At 43.2% G+C, this 22,146-nt stretch overlaps 1 protein-coding gene across 4 annotated transcripts in view; it reads right to left on the reverse strand.

Moving 5' to 3' along the window:
• The window catches only part of LOC115163130 (serine/threonine-protein kinase SIK3 homolog), a 50,687-nt gene that overhangs the window by 15,703 nt on the left and 12,838 nt on the right, over positions 1 to 22,146 (reverse strand). For 2 of the 4 annotated variants that reach the window (XM_029714768.1, XM_029714767.1), the window contains exons 2-15: positions 17,444 to 17,560; positions 17,170 to 17,233; positions 16,730 to 16,891; positions 16,469 to 16,593; positions 16,007 to 16,130; positions 15,759 to 15,877; positions 15,505 to 15,615; positions 15,233 to 15,367; positions 11,266 to 11,343; positions 8,873 to 8,982; positions 8,603 to 8,759; positions 8,364 to 8,513; positions 1,665 to 1,738; positions 1,034 to 1,168 (exon numbers count right to left, since the gene is read on the reverse strand). In XM_029714768.1, the coding sequence (XP_029570628.1) occupies positions 1,034 to 1,168; positions 1,665 to 1,738; positions 8,364 to 8,513; positions 8,603 to 8,759; positions 8,873 to 8,982; positions 11,266 to 11,343; positions 15,233 to 15,367; positions 15,505 to 15,615; positions 15,759 to 15,877; positions 16,007 to 16,130; positions 16,469 to 16,593; positions 16,730 to 16,891; positions 17,170 to 17,233; positions 17,444 to 17,560 (1,661 nt within the window). The remainder of the gene's footprint in view (positions 1 to 1,033; positions 1,169 to 1,664; positions 1,739 to 8,363; positions 8,514 to 8,602; positions 8,760 to 8,872; positions 8,983 to 11,265; positions 11,344 to 15,232; positions 15,368 to 15,504; positions 15,616 to 15,758; positions 15,878 to 16,006; positions 16,131 to 16,468; positions 16,594 to 16,729; positions 16,892 to 17,169; positions 17,234 to 17,443; positions 17,561 to 22,146) is intronic. The other 2 variants (XM_029714770.1, XM_029714769.1) reach the window with 1 other exon arrangement.

Consider the following 22,146-nt stretch of genomic DNA (forward strand, 5'->3'; position numbering starts at 1 on the left):
TTGCACACAGACACACAGTCATACACAGATGGAAAATAAAAATAAAAACATTTACATGAGCTACTCTGGTCTCTCTGCATCAGAATGTCACTGTAAACACTGAGCTGATCCTAGAGCCGTGAACACAAGATCCACAGCAGGAACGCACCACTGTCATCATACCCAATCCAAACGTAGACCTGATCGACAGGATCATTTGGAGAATCCCATACCTGGCTGTAACATCTTAGCGTCGTTCAGCTGCAGTCAAAAAACCGAAACATCTTATTTTTTTCTATATCGAGAATAGCTAGCTGGAGAAATCAGAGAATATCTAGGCTAACTTAAACTGGCTGTACAATGAACCGTTTGGGATAATAAACAGAGCTGAACGTGTTCAATCAGTATCAGAAGACCAGCGGCCGGCCGTATGTATCAAGCGTCTCAGAGTAGGAGTGCTGATTTAGGATCAGTTTTGCCGTTTAGATCACAATGAATGAGGTTAGATGGGGAGCTGATCCTAGATCAGCACTCCTACTCTGAGACGCTTGATACATAGACAGACAGACCTCATCCAATGAGACGGCAGCTTCTCCACAACACAGACTGTCCAATGGCTGACCTGCAGCTCAGGAGATCTCAGAGCCCGGTGCAAGGCTCTGATAACTGTTCTGTTACCTAGCCTACCCCTGGATCACTAGAAGTCCTCATGTCGTATTCTCCAAGCTGGTGACTGTGATAGTGTAACCTGCACGGTGCACTGGTGTCCCTGCTCCTCTGTGCTGGCTGGGGACCATGCATACCCCCCCCCCCGGTGTGGACTTTCAGCTCATTATAAAGTGAGAATATGTGTCTCGGTGAATGTCTCTAAAAGTTCCCGTGCCCCCATCCCGGCCTCGCTGAATGCTGGGGCCCATGCATAGTGAAGGGGGTGTATGTGTGTCTGTGCATCTTAGTGCTTGTGTCCCTCTCTCTTTTACTGTCCCTGTGTGTTGGGGCCCATGCATGCCCCCCCTGGCCTGGGGTGTCTGTCAGCCGCAGTGAGGCCCCTCACCGGCAGTGCTGCTCCGGGGCCCACCCCCTCTGCCGGGAGCCCTGGGGCCTCTGCGAGTCTGCCAGTGGCTCAGCGCCGTGCGCTGTGCTCATGAGCGCGTGCGTCGTGTGCCGCTTGGAGCGGTTCGCCAAGTACCTGGGCCGCGGGGAGGGAGACAGGAAGCAGCACTGGTCAGCTCTCTGTCCTCATTGGCCCTTGTGTGGGGAAGGGGCAAAACCACCATCCCCTTCCTTCAGGCAGGACGAATCACATATCAGATAACTCCCACAACCCCCCGTTCCAATTTGAGGATTGGATTGTTTGAGCAAGCGTAGTGTAAGCGAAGCCGTGGCGAGATAATTTGGCGGCATAATTTGAAATGAGAGAGATAGACATATTTTAAGAGGATATTTAGAGAGGTAGATTTGGTAGAAGTTGGAGAAGAGTTGATTGATTGCCTAATGAAAGCCAGTTGCGTGATGGAGGGGGGGGGGGGGGGGGGAGAAGACACCGGAACAGTGGCCCGGTCCCCGGTGGCAGAAAGCAGTGCTGCAGCCTACTTGCACCTCGACTCCCAGTAACCCAGGAACACTAGCGCTTCTACAGTCACGCCTCAAAGCCCCCCGGGTCCCTGTGCCCCTCCCAGGCTTACCTCTGCACCGCCTCCTGGTCTGGTTCCCCGTCAGAACCCTCCTCATCCACCGGAGCCACAGCCGGGATGGGGTGCTGCGAGAGGGAGAGTGAACGGGAGGAGATGGAGAGAACATGATGAGGAAAAACAATTTTGGACAGTGAAAGTCTGAAAACAGGTGGGTGATGTATAAAACCACTGTCAACTCAGTAGACAGAGTATGTACATTGGCACTGACAGAGAACATGGCTTAGTAGACTGGACTAAAAAAAACTATGCTCTTAACAGACCTGCGTACAAATACAATTTAGGGTATTTCAATTACCTTCAAAGACATTTGGAAGAACATATTTTGATATTTTTTATTTGAAAAAACAAGTAGTTGAATATTGGAATGTATTTGGAAATACACTGGGAAAGTACTAGCATGTATTTAAAAATACTCAAATAGTGTAAAAACAAATAAATACTCCCATGCATTTGAACCAAGTATTTGAAATAATGGAATTGTAAATAAGTAATTTAATAGGAAATTTGAAAATACGTCAAAAACCTCCAATGTACAGTACCAGCCAAACGTTTGGACACACCTAGTCATTCAAGGGTTTTTCTTTATTTTGACTATTTTCTACATAGGATAATAGTATTTTCTGTAGGATAATAGTGAAGACATCAAAACTATGAAATAACACATACAGAATCATGTAGTAACCAAAAAAAGTGTTAAACAAATCAAAATATATTTTATATTCTTCAAATTAGCCACCCTTTGCATTGATGACAGCTTTGCACACTCATGGCATTCTCTCAACCAGCTCCACCTGGAATGATTTTCCAACAGTCTTGAAGGAGTTCCCACATTTGCTGAACACTTATTGGCTGCTTTTCCTTCACTCTGCGGTCCAACTCATCCCAAACCATCTATATTGGGGTGAGGTCAGGTAATTGTAATTGTCTCTGGCCCCCTCCCAGTTAGGGGGAGTGATGAGCTCTACAGCAGAGTCTCACAACTCAATCACTGGTTGAAAACAGTTTTCTGCCCCTCCCAAAAGATAGAATTTGTAGATAATTGGCCCTCTTTCTGGGACTCACCCACAAACAGGACCAAGCCTGGCCTGCTGAGGGGTGACGGACTTCACCCTAGCTGGAGGGGTGCTCTCATCTTATCTACGAATGTAGACAGGGCTCTAACTCCACAATGAGATAGGGTGCAGTCCAGGCAGCAGGCTGTTAGCCAGCCTGCCAGCTTAGTGGAGTCTGCCACTAGCACAGTCAGTGTAGTCAGCTCAGCTATCCCCATTGAGACCGTGTCTGTGCCTCAATCTAGGTTGGGCAAAATTAAAAATGGCAGTGTTCGCTTTAGCAATCTCACTGGAATAAAGACCTCCATTCCGGTCATTATTGAAAGAGATTGTGATATCTCACATCTCAAAATAGGGCAACTTAATGTTAGATCCCTCACTTCCAAGGCAGTTATAGTCAATGAATTAATCACTGATCATAATCTTGATGTGACTGGCCTGACTGAAACATGGCTTGAGCCTGATGAATTTATTGTGCTAAATGAGGCCTCTCCTCCTGGTTACACCAGTGACCATATCGCCCGCACATCCCGCAAAGGCGGAGGTGTTGCTAACATTTACGATAGCAAATTTCAATTTATAAAAAGTTAAAAAACGACTGTTTTCGTCTTTTGAGCTTCTATTCATGAAATCTATGCAGCCTAATCAATCACTTTTTATAGCTACTGTTTACAGGCCTCCTGGGCCTTATACAGCGTTCCTCACTGAGTTCCCTGAATTCCTACTGGATCTTGTAGTCATGGCAGATAATATTCACATTTTTGTTGACTTCAATATTCACATGGAAAAGTCCACAGACCCACTCCAAAAGGCTTTTGGAGCCATCATCGACTCAGTGGATTTTGTCCAACATGTCTGCGGAGCTACTCACTGCCATAGTCATACTCGGGACCAAGTTTTGTGCCGTGGAATAAATGTTGTGGATCTTAATGTTTTTCCTCATAATCCTGGACTACCGGACCACCATTTTATTACGTTTGCAATTGCAACAAATAATCTGCTCAGACCCCAACCAAGGATCATCAAAAGCTGTGCTATAAATTCTCGGACAACCCTAAGATTCCTAGATGCCCTTCCAGACTCCCTCCACCTACCCAAGGACGTCAGAGACCAAAATTAAGTTAACCACCTAACTGAGGAACTCAATTTAACCTTGCGTAACACCCTTGATGCAGTCGCACTCCTAAAAACAAAAAACATTTGTCATAAGAAACTAGCTCCCTGGTATACAGAAAATACTCGAGCTCTGAAGCAAGCTTCCAGAAAATTGAAACGAAATGGCGCTACACCAAACGAGAAGTCTTCCGACTAGCTTGGAAAGACAGTACCGTGCAGTATCGAAGAGCCCTCACTGCTGCTCAATCATCCTATTTTTCCAACTTAATTGAGGAAAATAAGAACAACCCAAAATGTATTTTTGATACTGTCGCAAAGCTAACTAAAAAGCAGCATTCCCCAAGAGAGGATGGCTTTCACTTCAGCAGTGATAAATTCATGAACTTCTTCGATGATCATTTGAAAGCAAATTACGGACTAATCTTTAAATCTGCGTATTTCTCCAAAGCTCAATTGTCCTGAGTCTGCACAACACTGCCAGGACCTAGGATCAAGGGAGACAAGTTTTTTAATACTATACATCTCTTGACACATTGATGAAAATAATCATGGCCTCTAAATCTTCAAGCTGCATACTGGACCCTATTCCAACTAAACTACTGAAAGAAATGCTTCCTGTGCTTGGCCCCCCCTTGAACATAATAAACGGCTCCCTATCCACCAGATGTGTAACAAACTCACTAAAAGTGGCAGTAATAAAGCCTCTCTTGAAAAAGCCAAACCTTGGCCCAGAAAGTATAAAAAACTAAAAATTGGCCTATCGAATCTCCCATTCCTCTCAATTATTTTTTGAAAAAGCTGTTGTGCAGCATTCTCACTGCCTTCCTGAAGACAAGCAATGTATACAAAACGGTTCAGTCTGGTTTTAGACCCCATCATAACACTGAGACCGCACTTGTGAAGGTGGTAAATTACCTTTTAATGGCTTCAGACTGAGGCTCTGCATCTGTCCTCGTGCTCCTAGACCTCAGTGCTGCTTTTGATACCATCGATCAACACATTCTTTTGGAGAGATTGGAAACCCAAATTGGTCTACACGGACAAGTTCTGGCCTGGTTTAGATCTTATCTGTCGGAAAGATATCAGTTTGTCTCTGTGGATGGTTTGTCCTCTGACAAATCAACTGTACATTTCGGTGTTCCGCAAGGCTCCATTTTAGGACCACTATTGCTTTCACTATATATATATTACCTCTTGGTGATCTAATTCGGAAGCATAATGTAAACTTTCACTGCTATACGAACGACACACAGCTGTACATTGATGAAATATGGTGAAGCCCCAAAATTGCCATCCCTGGAAGCTTGTGTTTCAGACATAAGGAAGTGGATGGCGGCAAATGTTCTACTTTAAACTTGGATAAAACAGAGATGCTAGTTCTTGGTCCCAAGAAACAAAGTGATCTTCTGTTGAATCTGACAATTAATCTTGATGGTTGTACAGTTGTCTCAAACAGAACTGTGAAGGACCTCGGCATTACTCTGGACCCTGATCTCTCTTTTGACGAACAAATCAAGACTGTTTCAAGGACAGCTTTTTCCATCTATGTAAGATTGCAAAAATCAGAAACTTTTTCAAAAAATGCAGAAAAACGTATCTGTGCTTTTGTCGCTTCTAGGTTAGACTACAGCAATGCTCTACTTTCCAGCTACCCGGACTAAATAAACTTCAATTCGTGATAAACACGGCTGCTAGAATCTTGACTAGAACCAAAGAATTTGATCATATTATTCCAGTGCTAGCCTCTCTACACTGTTAAGGCTAGGGCTGATTTCAAGGTTTTACTGCTAACCTACAAAGCATTACATGGGCTTGCTCCTATCCATCTTTCCGATTTGGTCCTGCCGTACATACCTACACGTAGGCTACGGTCACAAGACGCAGGCCTCCTTGCTGTCCCTAGAATATCTAAGCAAACAGCTGGAGGCAGGGCTTTCTCCTATAGAGCTCCATTGTTATGGAATTGTCTGCCTATCCATGTGAGAGACGCTGACTCGGTCTCGACCTTTAAGTCTTTATTGAAGACTCATCTCTTCAGTAGGTCCTATGATTGAGTCTAGTCTGGCGCAGGAGTGTGAAGGTGAATGGAAAGGCACTGGAGCAACGAACCGCCCTTGCTGTCTCTGCCTGGCCGGTTCCCCTCTCTCCACTGGGATTCTCTGCCTCAAACCCAATTACAGGCGCTGAGTCTCAGGCTTACTGGTGCCCTTCCATGCCGTCCCTAGGAGGGGTTCCTGTTCGTGCCGTGGGGGAGATCTTCGTGGGCTATTGTCTTACTATCCTTGTCTCAGGATAGTAAGTTGGTGGTTGAAGATATTCCTCTAGTGGTATGGGGGCTGTGCTTTGGCAAAGTGGGTGGGGTTATATCCTGCCTGTTAGGCCCTGCCCGGGGGATCGTCAGACAGGGCCACAGTGTCTACCAACCCCTCCTGTCTCAGCCTCCAGTATTTATGCTGCAATAGTTTGTGTGTCGGGGGTCTGTTATATGTGGAGTATTTCTCCTGTCTTATTCGGTGTCCTGTGTTAATTTAAGTATGCTCTCTCTAATTCTCTCTCTGTCTCACTCGCTCTCTCTCTGAGGACCTGAGCCCTATGACCATGCCTCAGGACTACCTGGTCTGATGACTCCTTGCTGTCCCCAGTCCACCTGGTCGTGCTGCTGCTGCAGTTTTAACTGTTCTGCCTGCAGCTATGGAACCCTGACCTGTTCACCGGACGTGCTACCTTGTCCCAGACCTGCTGTTTTCAACTCTCTAGAGACAGCAGGTGCGGTAGAGATATTCTGAATGATCGGCTATGAAAAGCCAACTGACATTTACTCCTGAGGTGCTGACCTGTTGCACCCTCTACAACCACTGTGATTATTATTATTTGACCCTGCTGGTCATCTATGAACATTTTGGCCATGTTTTGTTATAATCTCCACCCGGCACAGCCAGAAGAGGACTGGCCACCCGTCATAGCCTGGTTCCTCTCTAGGTTTCTTCCTTGGTTCCGGCCTTTCTAGGGAGTTTTTCCTAGCCACCGTGCTTCTACACCTGCATTGCTTGCTGTTTGGGGTTTTAGGCTGGGTTCTGTACAGCACTTTGTGACATCAGCTGATGTAAGAAGGGCTTTATAAATACATTTGATTGATTGTGGAGGCCAGGTCATCTGAGGCAGCACTCCATCACTCTCCTTCTTGGTCAAATAGCCCTTACACAGCCTGGAGGTGTGTTAGGTCATTGTCCTGTTGAAAAACAAATGATAGTCCAACTAAGCGCAAACCAGATGGGATGGCATATTGCTGCAGAATTCTGTGGTAGCCATGCTGGTTAAGTGTGCCTTGAATTCTAAATAAAATCACTGACAGTGTCACCAACAAGTACCCCAACACCATCACACCACCTCCTCGATGCTTCACGGTGAGAAACACACAATGTGGTGATCATCCATTCACCTACTCTCCTTCTCACAAAGGCATGGCAGTTGTAACCAAAAATCTCACATTTGGACTCATCAGACCAAAGCACAGATTTCCACAGGCCTAATGTCCATTGCTCGTGTTTCTTGGCAGAAGCAAGTCTCTTCTTCTTATTGGTGTCTTTTAGTAGTTGTTTCTTCGCAGAAATTCAACAATGAAGGCCTGATTCACACAGTCTCCTTTGAACAGTTGATGTTGAGATGTGTCTGTTACTTGAACTCTGTCAAGCATTTACTTGGGCTGCAATTTCTGAGGCTGGTTTCTCTAATGAACTTATCCACTGCAGCATAGGTAACTCTGGGTCTTCCATTTCTGTGGCGGTCCTATTAAGAGCCAGTTTCATCATAGCGCTTGATGGTTTTTGCGACTGCACTTGAAGAAACTTTCAAAGTTCTTGAAACGTTCCGCATTGACAGACCTTCATGTCTTAAAGTAATGATGGACTGTCGTTTCTCTTTGCTTATTTGAGCTGTTCTTGCCATAATATGGACTTGGTCTTTTATCAAATAGGGCTATATTCTTTATACCACCCCTACCTTGTCACAACACAACTGATTGGCTCAAACACATTAAGAAGGAAAGAAAATCCACAAATTAATGAACACAGTTAATTGAAATGCATTCCAGGTGACTACCTCATGATTGAGGTAGATTGAGGCTGGTTGAGAGAATGCCAAGAGTGTGCAAAGCTGTCATCAAGGCAAAGGGTGGCTACTCTGAAGAATCTAAAATATAAGATACATTTTGAATTGTTTAACACTTTTTTGTTACTACATGATTCCATATGCGTTTTTTCATAGTTTTGATGTCTTCACTATTATTCTACAATACAGGAAATAGCAAAAATAAAGAAAAACCCTGGAATGAGTAGGTGTGTCCAAACTTATGACTGGTCCTGTAAATAGTTGATTCCGGCTATATTATTTATTTATATTTACATTATACATAGAAAATAAGTATTAAATAACAAATAATCAAATACACATATATTTCAATCCAGTTCTGGCTCTTAAACACAAACACACATTGGGGGGGTGGGGGGGAGGGGCAGGGACTCACAGGGTTGGCGACCAGAGGGGACTGTCCACGTGGCCTCTTCAGTAGCTGGGCGTGCAGCTGGATGTTGGCCCCTCCGTCCGAGGCCCTACGGCCCAGGGGTCCCATGCCATTCAGCAGCTGCAGGGTGGGGGGCTGCAGCAGGGACTGCTCCTGGAGGGACAGAGAGAGAGAGAGAGAGGTGTCAGGACTATGTAACTATACTCTGTCATACCAAACACACATCCCTTCCGATCCCTCACCTTGTATTCCAGCTGCTGTGTGGGCTGCAGGTGTGGGTTCTGGGTGGGCATCAGTGTGTGCATGTGGCCCATGGTGGGGGGCATGGGGAACGGGGGCTGTGGGGCCACACGGGGGAACCCAGGGGGCAGCTTCTGCAGATCCTCCTGCATCTCCGTCCTAACAGAGAAGAACACAGTCAGTAAGGAGATGCAAGCAAGCAAGACAGAGACAGCCAAACAGCCAGAGAGACAGAAAGACAAACGGACGGGCAGACAAGGTGTATAGAGTACCTGGGGTCTGGGACGCCCACAGTGTGACGCCTCATGGACAGGTAGCGAGCCATTGCCTCTGGAGACGGCTCCTCCGCGTCATCACTGTCCAGGGCCATGTTTCCGTCCGGCTACACAGCAAACGACAAACAATATCTTTATGTGTAAAAATGCATTTGTTTCTACATTTGTGTATGTGGTATGTGTATGCCAGTGTATCTGAGTAATTCAGAGTTGGATATATATGAATCCCAGGGATATACAGTGGGGGGAAAAAAGTATTTGATCCCCTGCTGATTTTGTACGTTTGCCCACTGACAAAGAAATGATCAGTCAATAATTTTAATAGTAGGTTTATTTGAACAGTGAGACAGAATAACAAAAAAATTCCAGAAAAACGCATGTCAAAAATGTTATAAAATGATTTGCATTTTAATGAGAGAAACAAGTATTTGACCCCTCTGCAAAACATGACTTAGTGGCAAAACCCTTGTTGGCAATCACAGAGGTCAGACATTTCTTGTAGTTGGCCACCAGGTTTACACACATCTCAGGAGGGATTTTGTCCCACTCCTCTTTGCAGATCTTCTCCAAGTCATTAAGGTTTCGAGGCTGACGTTTGGCAAGTCGAACCTTCAGCTCCCTCCACAGATTTTCTATGGGATTAAGGTCTGGAGACTGGCTAGGCCACTCCAGGACCTTAATGTGCTTCTTCTTGAGCCACTCCTTTGTTGCCTTGGCTGTGTGTTTTGGGTCATTGTCATGCTGGAATACCCATCCACGACCCATTTTCAATGCCCTGGCTGAGGGAAGGAAGTTCTCACCCAAGATTTGACGGTACATGGCCCCGTCCATCGTCCCTTTGATGCGGTGAAGTTGTCCTGTCCCCTTAGCAGAAAAATACCCCCAAAGCATAATGTTTCCACCTCCATGTTTGACGGTGGGGATAGGGTTCTTCGGGTCATAGGCAGCATTCCTCCTCCTCCAAACACGGCGAGTTGAGTTGATGCCAAAGAGCTCCATTTTAGTCTCATCTGACCACAACACTTTCACCAGTTGTCCTCAGTCATTCAGATGTTCATTGGCAAACTTCAGACGGGCATGTATATGTATTCTTGAGCAGGGGGACCTTGCGGGCGCTGCAGGATTTCAGTCCTTCACGGCGTAGTGTGTTACCAATTGTTTTCTTGGTGACTATGGTCCCAGCTGCCTTGAGATCATTGACAAGATCCTCCCGTGTAGTTCTGGGCTGATTCCTCACCGTTCTCATGATCATTGCAACTCCACGAGGTGAGATCTTGCATGGAGCCCCAGGCCGAGGGATATTGACAGTTCTTTTGTGTTTCTTCCATTTGCGAATAATCACACCAACTGTTGTCACCTTCTCACCAAGCTGCTTGGCGATGGTCTTGTAGCCCATTCCAGCCTTGTGTAGGTCTACAATCTTGTCCCTGACATTCTTGGAGAGCTCTTTGGTCTTGGCCATGGTGGAGAGCTTGGAATCTGATTGATTGATTGCTTCTGTGGACAGGTGTCTTTTTTACAGGTAACAAGCTGCGGTTAGGAGCACTCCCTTTAAGAGTGTGCTCCTAATCTTAGCTCGTTACCTGTATAAAAGGCACCTGGGAGCCAGAAATCTTTCTGATTGAGAGGGGGTCAAATACTTATTTCCCTCATTAAAATGCAAATCAATTTATAACATTTTTGACATGCGTTTTTCTGGATATTTTTGTTGTTATTCTGTCTCTCACTGTTCAAATAAACCTACTATTAAAATTATAGACTGATCATTTCTTTGTAAGTGGGCAAACGTACAAAATCAGTAGGGGATCAAATACTTTTTTCCCTCACTGTATTAGTGTAGGATCTTACAAAACAATTGCTGTGCAGCCTAGATACAAATGTTCCCAAATTCCTACTTAAAAAGTCCCAGTGCAGTTTTATATATTTCCACACTATGAGATTGGAATAATACTGTGAAATTGTGAAAATTATGATAATGCCCTTTAAGTGTAAGAGCTGTTTGAAAAAAAAGCCTGAAATTTCAATGTGTTTTGGTGGGATAGAGTCCTGGCCTGCCTGGTAAATTACTTAATAGACCAATCAGAAAAAGACCTCCAAACCTCTCTGCCAATAGCTAGTTTTCCCCTCCCCAATCAGACCACAGTCCAAGCAAAATTCTTCCTTGAGAAATTGCTCTTTGCTAAAAAAGCTATTTTAGATTTTTTTGGCCTATTTTAATTGAAATCAATCATAGTTAGGTACTTAATTGTTACCCAGAATGGCATTGGACCTTAAAGAAGTATGCTAGGAGGCTAAGCTTAAAGCAATCATAGCAAACAGGCCACCATGTCAGTGTCACTAGAGCAGCTGCATTGCAGGATTGTGTAATGGGTGTAGGTGGACCCACTAACCTCAACGATCTGGTTCTCTGGGTTGATCAGCTGGACGTGAGGGACATTCATGCTAACAGGATTACCCTGCTGATCCGTCTGCAGGAAAAAGACATGCATGCATGCGCGCGCACACACACACACACACACACACACACACACACACACACACACACACACACACACAGGTGAGGTCACTCAAGGATTGCACTGATTGGCTCGCAATCTGCTCTGACCTGCTGCTAAGTGGATGTGGGTCACTCAGTTCACCTCAACATAACCTGTACACCTCAACATAACAGATGGAAATGAGGATTGTCACTCACAGGCATCCTTCCTTCAAAACTTGCCTTTTTACTATAATATGCAATATATAACATGCCAATTAGCAGACGCGTTTATCCAAAGTCACACACAGTGCCTTCAGAAAGTATTCACACCCCTTCACTTTTTCAACATTTTCTTGTGTTACAGTCTGAATTAAAAATGTATTACATTGAGATTTCTTGCCACTGGCCGACCCTATAATGTCAAAGTGGAATTATGTTAGACATTTTTACAAATTAATAAAAACTGAAAAGACGAAATGCATTGAGTCAATAAGTATTCAACCCCTTTGTTATGACAAGCCTAAATAAGTTCAGGAGTAAAAATGTGCTTAACAAGTCACATAATAAGTTGCAAGGACTCAATCTGTGTGCAATAATAGTGTTAAACATTATCTTTGAATGAATACCTCATCTCTGTACCCCACATATACAATTATCTGTAAGGTCCCTCAGTCGAGCAGTGAATTTCAAACAGATTCAACCACAAAGACCAGGGAGGTTTTCCAATGATACGCAAAGGGCACTTATTGGCAGACATTGGATATCACTGTGAGCATGGTGAAGCTATTAATTACACTTTAAATGGTGTATCAATACACCCAGTCACTAAAGATACAGACATCCTTCCCAATTCAGTTGTTGGAGAGGTAGGAAACCGCTCAGGGATTTTACTATGAGGCCAAAGACTTTAAAACAGTAACTGAGTTTAATGGCTGTGATAGGAGAAAACTGAAGATGGCTCAACAACGTTGTAGTTACTCCATAATGCTAACCTAATTGACAGAGTGAAAAGAAGGAAGCCTGTACAGAATACAAATATTCCAAAACATGTATCCTGTTTGCAACAAGGCACTAAAGTAATACTGCAAAAAATGTGGCAAAGCAATAAACTTTGTGTCCTGAATACAAAGTGTTGTATTGGATTTGCCCCAAACATATTAGTGAGTACCACTCTACATATTTTCAGGCATAGTGGTGGCCGCATCATATTGTGGATATGCTTGTAATCGTTAAGGACTGGGGAGTTATTCAGGATAAAAAAAGAAACCAAATGGAACTAAGCACAGGCAAAATCCTAGAGAACAAACTGGTTCAGTCTGCTATCCACCAGACACAGAGATGAATTCCCCTTTCAGCAGCACAATAACCTAAAACACAAGGCCAAATATACACTGGAGTTTTTTTTACCAAGAAGACAGTGAATGTGGCCGAGTTACAGTTAACTTAAATCTGCTTGAAAATCTATGGCAAGACCATTTTCAGGTTATGGCAAGACCTGAAAATGGTTGTCTAGCAATGATCAACAACCAATTTGACAGAGCTTGAAGAATTTAAAAAATATATTAAAAAAATTATAATAATATAATATTCAGCAAATGTTGCACTATCTAGGTGTGGAAAGCTCTTAGTGACTTTCCCAGAAAGACTCACAGCTGTAATCGCTGCTAAAGGTGATTCTAACTCAGGGTTTTGAATACATATCTAATCAAGATATATTAGCATTTTATTATTTATGTTTTCATATTTATTTTTTACACATTTTATAATTTCCTTCCACTTTGACCGAGTATTTTGTGTAAATTGTTGACAAAAAATTATGTAAATTAAATCAATTTTAATCCCACTTTGTAACAAACTGAAGATTTGTAACAAACTGAAAAAAATTGACGTCTTCAGCAGCATCGTAGAATTCCTCTGTGTCACTATCTGACGCCATTTAGTTAGCTTGCTAACGTACCTAGCTAGTTTAGATTGGCAACAAAAACATTAAATTGGCAACAAAAGCTTCTCTCTGACAATCAGCGGTATTACTTGTACAAACAAACCCCTTAATTGGCACTCATTGAAACATGCGTGATCTGAGAATGTATCAAGGCAAAAGAGGAGTATTGACAGTACATCATGCGGTTTCCTTTGGGCAAGTGCAGATGAAGAGAGAGGCTATGGAATGTACCGCCTTGCAAGATAAAAGGGTAACACAGACATAGAAACACAGTAAAATGTTGGAAAAGTCAAGGGGAGTGAATACTTTCTGAAGGCACTTGCATGCTTTCATACATTTTATATAGGGGTGGACCCAGGAATTGAATCCACTATCTTGGCGTTTCAAGTGTCATGCTCTACCAACTGAGCTACAGAGGACCACTAAAGTACTAAAGTCAGTCCCTCCAGGATTCCATTTTTATATATTTATTTATTCAACAATGGCCCGCATATTATGCGAGGGCTTGCAAATTTGACCAATCACTGCACTATTTCCACATAAAACAGTCAAATCATCCCAATATTTTAGCATAAAACTGACCACCATAGTACAAAAAGAGGGCTTGCATTTTCAACCAATCACCACATAATATGGTTCAATCAAGCCATGCGTCAAAAAAACTTTTCCCATTGTCGCTCTACATTGGACAAAATCATTGCATATTGCCATGAAAAATGTCAGAATGGCCTACAGCAAAATCAAGCATTTTTGACTGCAAATAAAAAAAATACCCTCAAAATCTTGGAGTGACAGTAAAGTACTAATCACTAAAATACTAAATACGAAAGGCACTAATCTCTCACATAGGTTAAACAAGTGTGAGCTCTGAATTCAGTGTACTTAGTAGTCACGTTCGCTTCTGTCTTTTAAAGGTTGACAAGGGAGAGAAAATTAATTCCTGTCCAGTCTTGTCAATTTTTTTCTTATACTGTTCTGATCCCGCAACAGTTCTATAACCCCGGTACTTTCCTGTCCCGATAAAAATCACTCCAGTCCCGTCCCGTGCTCATTTAAGTGCAGAAATAAGAAATAACTTCTTCCGTTAGCTGCTCGTCTGTCTGCCCCCGACCCCCTTCGGCTCTGCGTGTGAGTAGCCATAGCAACTGCTCCGTTTGGCTGTTGCTCAGCGCTCACGAGACAGTTGCCTGCACACACAGCTGATAATAACAACCACATTACGAGGTTTTGGCAATGAATGCAGCCCTTCTACTTACCCAGAACCGGATGAATTCATAGATCTGGACTTTGGGCCACGATTTCAAAACCTTTGCCACAAACCAGATTAAATGGCCGGAGGTCTTTTGCGCACATATCTGCCACCCTATCGGCAATCCTACTCTGCACCTCAGAAGGCACGGGTTTAGTTAAATATATAAACAATTGGGCTTGACCGCTAACGCTGTTGGTAGTAGAGCAGCTATGCCGCTTGTCCAACTCTCCGGGTTGGTATTTGATAAAACCGCAGCTTTTTTATTCAAGCCGTCTACTCAGTTTGTTCATCGTTAAAGACAACAATCCAACTTAGTTAAAACATCCCTATATAATGTCAGTGATGGGTCCTTGGCTGCAACGAGACATTGCAATTCCTCTCTTGAAGGCTTCATCATTCACTGACATACGTTGGCATCTGAGGTAAAGTAGTGACTGGCAGAGGATACCGGAGCAAGGCGCGAGAGTGAGCCGACGCAAAGTGGAGAAGGGAAATGACCATTTATTTATTTTGTATTTTCATTAAGTAAACTATATATTAGGCCAGTTTGCTCCACACACTACATATTTCTAACCCCCCCCCCAAAAAGAAACCTAATTTAACCATGATATGGTATCTGTTTCATATAATCTTAGTAACCAATCAGATTCCTTAGAATCTGTAGATCTGAGGGGCAAAGGTTACCTGTACAGAGTTGAGAGGGTAGACAATGGGGCGGGGCGTGGGTGGGGCCATGCGCAGGGTCTTGTGTTTCTTCAGGCGGTCAGAGAGCAGGCTGTAGATGGCGCTGTAGTGATCGTACGCATCAGTGTGCAGAGACTGGAGAGACAGGGTGAAACAAGAGAGCCGGTCAGCCAAGACAGACGTAAGCCAATGGCATTTCATATGCACTACAGCGTTTGTCTACTGTAACAATGTGTCTTGTGTGTGTGTGTGTGTGTGTGTGTTGGTCCCACCTGGAGAGTGCGCTCGCGGTCCAGTCCCATCTCAGACATGGCCATCAGCACCTGCTCGTTAATGAGCTCTGTCTCCCGCTCAGACTTCACCTGCTCACATTCCACGATCAACTGAGAAAGAGAGACAGAGAGAGAACGAGAGAGAGAGGGAGAGAAAATCCATTAAAACGTTGGGTCCATTCTTCATTGAGTCCAGAGATGTCTTGTCAGATCATCCAAAAGCAGCTCGATGGAACCAGAGTTTGGGAACTCACCCTCTCAAACTCTGGGTCGGGGTCTCCCTGCTTCATCCACTTGTTCTTACAGATCTGCTCCATGGAGAGGCGTCTACTGGGCTCCAGCACCAGCATGTGTCGGATCAGGTACTCACAGTCTGTCAGACAGAACACAAGGTCAGAAGCAACACTGATGCTAGTGACACACTTCAAAGCAGCCAGTCAGACCCCGTAGAAGACACCATTGTTTCAACTTGCAAGGTATTAGTACTGGCATCAGGTCTCACCTGTGGACATGAAGAAGGGGATGCGGAACTTCCCACTCAGCACCCGGGCCCTCAGGTTCTGGAGGGTGCTGCCATCAAAAGGCAAGGCACCGCACACCAGAACATACAGCACCACACCCAAACTCTACAGAGAGCGAGATAGAGGGAGAGTGAAAGAACGTGGGGAAAAGAAGGATGAGGAGGAGACGTAATCCTCATAGGTGAGATTCTCCACCCTTTCTCATAAGTGGGCACACGCACACTCCCCTGTCATTGATTTGAAAGCACTGGATTGGGGTGTAAGTATTGGCTGGAGGGGGATGTCCACCGTTGTTAAATCCATGCCGGGAAGTGTGCAAGACAAATGCACACGTTGAGAAAAGGGTGGATAATTGGGACGTAGCCATGGTCCACTATAGGCTATGAGGAGTAGCTGTGGTTGTTTCTTATAGGAACTAGGATTGATAAGACTAGGTCACTGACCCAGATATCCACTTTGGGTCCGTCGTACTCCTTCCCTTCGAAGAGCTCTGGGGCTGCATAGGGAGGACTCCCACACCAGGTCTTTAGCAGCTGGCCTCGGGAGAACAGGTTACTGAAGCCAAAGTCTAATACGGACAGAGGAGGAGCAGGGAAGTACGAAAAAGGGGGGGGGGGGGGAAAAGTCAGGGAAAATCAACCTGGTCACTCCTAAAAATCCAGTGGAAAAACTACACACACTCGCACAAACACACTGTACTATACCTGCAATCTTGATGTTGAGGTTGTGGTCCAGGAGCAGGTTTTCGGCTTTCAGGTCTCGGTGGACGATGTTGCGGCAGTGACAGAAGTGGACGGCCGCCACGATCTGCTTGAACTTCCGCCGCGCGTCCTTCTCCGCCATCCTGCCGTGGGCCACCAGGTGGTCTGAACACAGACACGTCAGAGGTCAAAGTTCAAATTCAGTTCATTTTCCTTTTACAGGAGGTTTGCTTTGCATTTCTTGAGCTCCACCACATCACGAATTAATAATGAAACAATGACAACGTCAAACCCAGGATCACAGAGAAACAGACAGTCACTAGTCAGAGCCATTGACATAGGTACCAAAGCCATACAATTGGACGCAGGTGGAGAGGTCAAATGTGACAGATGAGCATACAAAAAAATGACACTAGCTCACTACAAAAGAGACAGAAACTTACCGAAAATCTCCCCGCCACTGGCATACTCTGTTACTAGGTAGATCATCTTCTCATTCTCCATCACCTGATGACAGAGACAGACAGACATTTGCATTGACAATATAACCGCTGCAGTCAACATTAAACACAAGGTATCAGCGGTGTGGATCCGGTGATAGACACTGATCTTGGGTCAGATTTGCTTTCTCCATACAAATGGTAAAGGTTGTGGTTGGGGGAGGGGATGCTGACCCTAGATCTGCAAACTCCACCACGGAGCTGTGGATCTACTGACCTGGTAGAGACGAATGATGTGGGGGTGCCTCAGCATCTTCATGATCTGCACCTCCCTGAAGATCTTCTTCAGGTTTTCATCGTCCAGCTGGGTCTTGTCCACTATTTTGATGGCCACCTGAACAGAGACAGAAAGCCAATGGAGTGGGAGTAGGACAAGATATTCATTGAACCATTTCAAGCGAACCAAAACCATTTGAGAGAAATGATTCATCAACGAGTGACCATACTCGACTCAACAACAGGAGGTCAAAGTCAGAGCACTGATCAGGGACAAAGTGGCACCCTTTTCCCTATTTACTCCACTCATTTTGTTCAGGGCTCAAAGGACTCAAGTCAAAGGTAGTGCACTGTCTTGGTAAAAGGATGCAATTTGGAACTCAGACAGATTGTCAGATATGAACAAATCAGTTACTTCCTTTGGCTTAGATAAAGAACCACTTAGACACCAAGACTGGGACATAGAAAGCCAAGATTCCTACCCAACTCACACCATCCGCAAAAGCCAGGATCCTAAGAATTAGCCTAATAGGTTCATCATACAATACATAATACATGGGTTTTTATAAATAGCTTAGCACTCGTCAAAGACCCAAAGAGGACACGCTCCTACAACCAAGCTGAAACCGGCAGCTAACCAGGCATAGAGAGACAACGCTTCAGATGTCAGTGACCTTAGGGCGGGGGATCATTTACATAACGCCACTAAGATACCAAGTGAATGTATATAATCCAGGGGTGCAAAACTCAGTTCCTTAAGCGCTACAGTGCCTTCAGAAAGTATTCACACCCCTTGAATTTTTCCACATTTTGTCGTGTTACAGCCTGAATTTAAATTGAACTAAATAGCCCATAACGTCAAAGTGGAATTATATTTTTCTAAATTAATTAAAAATGAAAGGCTGAAATGCATTGAGTCGATAAGTATTCAACCCCTTTGTTATGACAAGCCTAAATAAGTTCAGGAGTAAACATTTTCTTCACAAGTCACATAATAAGTTGCATGATTTTTGAATGACTACCTCATCTCTGTACCCCACACATACAATTATCTGTAAGGTCCCTCAGTCGTGCAGTGAATTTCAAACACAGATTCAACCACAAAGACCAGGGAGGTTTTCCAATGCCTTGTAAAGAAGGGTAGATGGGTAAAATAGTTTTTTTTCTTCAGACATTGAATATCCCTTTGAGCATGGTAAAGTTAATTAATTACACTTTGGATGGTGTATCAACTTAGTTGCCAGAGAGGAAACCGCTCAGGGATTTCACCATGAGGTCAATGGTGACTTCAAAACAGCTTGAGTTTAATGGCTGTGATAGGAGAAAACTGAGGATGGATCAACAACATTGTAGTTACTCCACAATACTAACCTAACTGACAGTGTGAAAAGAAGGAACCCTGTACAGAACAAAAATATTCCAAAACATTCATCCTGTTTGCAACAAGGTACTACCAATTACCCCACCGAAGACATTCTTTTAAAAAGTATACTCAGTAATAACAGACTTTATATGGATAAATAAATGTCATAGAATAAAAACACATCCTGAGTCTGAGGGTGGTTTTAACCTTCCAGACTTGGAATTGTATCAACTTGCCACCCAGGGATTTTACTTGCAACATATAGTTAAATACACTAAAGAGGAACAATGGGTATATATTGAAGATGAGCATGCTCATCCTCAGAATATTTTTACGTGTCTAATTTTAAGGACAAAGCTAAAAACTACTTCATAGTTAAAACCATAACAATATAGAAGAAAATTTTACGTATTCTACAAGAACCAATATCAGTCCCTAAAAAAACAAAAACACAACCCTATGGAACAATATTTGGATAGCTTTTCAGAATTCACAGATAAATTGGGCTACATGGAAAACTAAAGACATAGAAACCGTAAATTAATTGGTAATAGGAAATAAATGTATTTCCATGACAGAATTGAAATTTATTACACAAGAGACAAAATTCACAAATTATACAGCACAACGGCAGAGTCAAAACTAACAATGACATCTAACAGTGTAAAACCAAATAATGACTCAATAATCCACAGGGTTGCCAGGTCTAACTCAAATTTCTAGCCCTCTGAAAATCCACCTACAAGGACAGAAAACTAGACCCACAAATATTTCTGCAGCAAGAAAGGAGTTGACACATTTATCCAATAAACCCTTTTCCCCGTAACGTTATTACGTGAATTAAGAAGGAATATCAACGATTTAACTTCTTTGACTGCTATGGGTAAGCAAAAAGGCCTGAGGAGGTGTGGTATATGGCCAATACAGCACAGTTTGAGCTGTTCTTAGGACATAGCCCTTAGCCGTGGTACTGTATATTGGCCATATACCACAAACCCGAGTTGCCTTATTGCTATTATAGACTGGTTACCAACTTAATTAGAACAGTAAAAAGTACGTTTTTTTCATTTTGGTACAAGTCTGATATACAATGGCTTTCAACCAATTAGTATTCAGGGCTCAAACCACCCAGTTTGTAATTGTTAATAAATCCCGTTTGCGCATGTGCATAACTATAGATACATACGGCAGGGGAGTCTGATGTAAATTGGACAGAGGATCTCGAAATCTCTGTGCAAGAAACACTTGTACGAACTTAAATGTTAGGCTATTTTCTGGCAATTGTGCCGTTTTTATGTGACGTTATTATGTGACAGATGTTAAGACGACAAATGTTAACACTAAAAACGGTTATAAATGGCCTATTTGCGAGATTGATTTATTTCAAAAGGCATAGGCTACTGACTAAAATCCGGGTTTATAATTGTAATTCTATTTTGCCATGGTTTGCTGTCCTAGATGCAAGTAGCCTATAGCCAGATAGGCCAACATCTAATTTCAGGGAAAAGTCCACATTGAAACGGACATTAATAAAATGTGGAGAATGAGCTGTGACAGTGAACACAATTGATAACTTCCAATTTAAATTAACTAAACAAGGCCATTAATAATTGCATAATAACACAAGCCAACAACAACAAACTGAGTTATAGGCTATTTAATCCGTTTGCCAGCTTCAGGTAGGCTACACAAGTGCCACAAATTGATTTGCAATGACTCCAGTAATATCGTCATTTCAACATATTGTATGTATTGTATCAAATGGTAGGCTACAGTAGCCTATAATGGAATATACATTAACAGCCTACTTGATGACCAATATGCACATTTTGTCTATCAATCATTCGAAAAATGTAATGTAATTTTCATTGTCCACTTTTTCCCCACAACACAAGCAGGCGAAGGAGTTGAACAACTTCCATCTCAAATGTCCACTGGCGCAGCGCCCCAGACCCTAGAAATGAGCATGAGTAAAACCGTTCGCTTGATACCGTTATCCATAAGAAAAGTAGACATTAGAAAGCAGTTTATTTTAAACCACCTCTGAGTGAACTGATCTAAAGAGCTTGTGCGCCTAAAATCGTTTTCCAATGCGCTGTAGCCGTTACATAAGTTCTACGGCGTTAATATGTTTTATGGGAAAAGGGTGTCTCCATAATGACCAATCCAAATAGCCTACCGACAACCGGTAAAAAGTTGTCACGACGTGTGCGCGTGCTGCTCTGTCTCCGTGACTCAGCTGCAGCACTCTCTCAACGCACACACACTGCTCCGGCCCTCCTCCTCTCCACCACCACTCACTCACAGCCTGATAGTCTGCAGCAGCAGCAGGTCACCGTGAAATATATATATTTCTAAGAGAAATACATTGATGGCAATGGTGCAATTTAGATGTAGCCCAAAAACCCAACACCCACGACATCCTTTTCAAAGTAGCCCAATTTGACTGGAAAACCGAGAACATGGCAACACTGATAACCCATAGCTTCTTGGAATGCTATAAAATCATACAATTATGGGCGGAGTTACAAAATTGGCTGTCAGAAGTATTAAAATGTAAATGTACTTCTAATCCGCAGTGAGATACCCTATGGGTTGGACAAAACTTTTCTCACCAATCATCTTGAAAAAACGTGTACTTAAAAAATGGAAATCAACAAATTCGCCATCATTAACAAAATGGAAAGGTCAAATGCTTTATTATCCAAATGTTGAATGTGCATGGGCTACAGACAGAAACAAAATGGTGCAGTTTGAGGTCATGTGGCAGAGAGTGATACTGGCGCTGGAGATGGTGGTGTGAGCAGGTGGTTCTGGGCAGGGGTTATGTTGTGGATGTTTGTGTGCTGTATGTTGTTGTTTGTATGTGTATGCTTTGTATTGCAAAAAAATAGATAATAATCTTACCAAAAAAGTTATACTGCAAAAAATGTGCCAAAGCAATTAATATTTTGTCCTGAATATAAAGTGTAATGTTTGGGGCAAATTCAATACAACACATTACGGAGTACCACTCCCTATTTACAAGCATAGTGGTGGCTGCACCATGTTATGGATATGCTTGTAATCATTAAGGACTGGGGAGTTTTTCAGGATAAAAAAAAATAAACAGAATGGAGCTAAGCACAGGCAAAATCAGAGGAAATCCTGAATTCACCTTTCAGCAGGACAATAACTTTAAACACAAGGACAAATCTACACTGAATATGCTTACCAAGAAGACAGTAAATGTTCCTGAGTGGCCGAGTAACAGTTTTGACTTAAATCAGCATGGAAATCAAAAGAAATTGTATTTGTCACATGCGCTGAATACAACAGGTATAGATAGACCTTACAGTGAA

The sequence above is a fragment of the Salmo trutta genome, chromosome 26 (assembly GCF_901001165.1).
Source record: "Salmo trutta chromosome 26, fSalTru1.1, whole genome shotgun sequence".
NCBI classification, from domain to species: Eukaryota; Metazoa; Chordata; class Actinopteri; order Salmoniformes; family Salmonidae; genus Salmo; species Salmo trutta.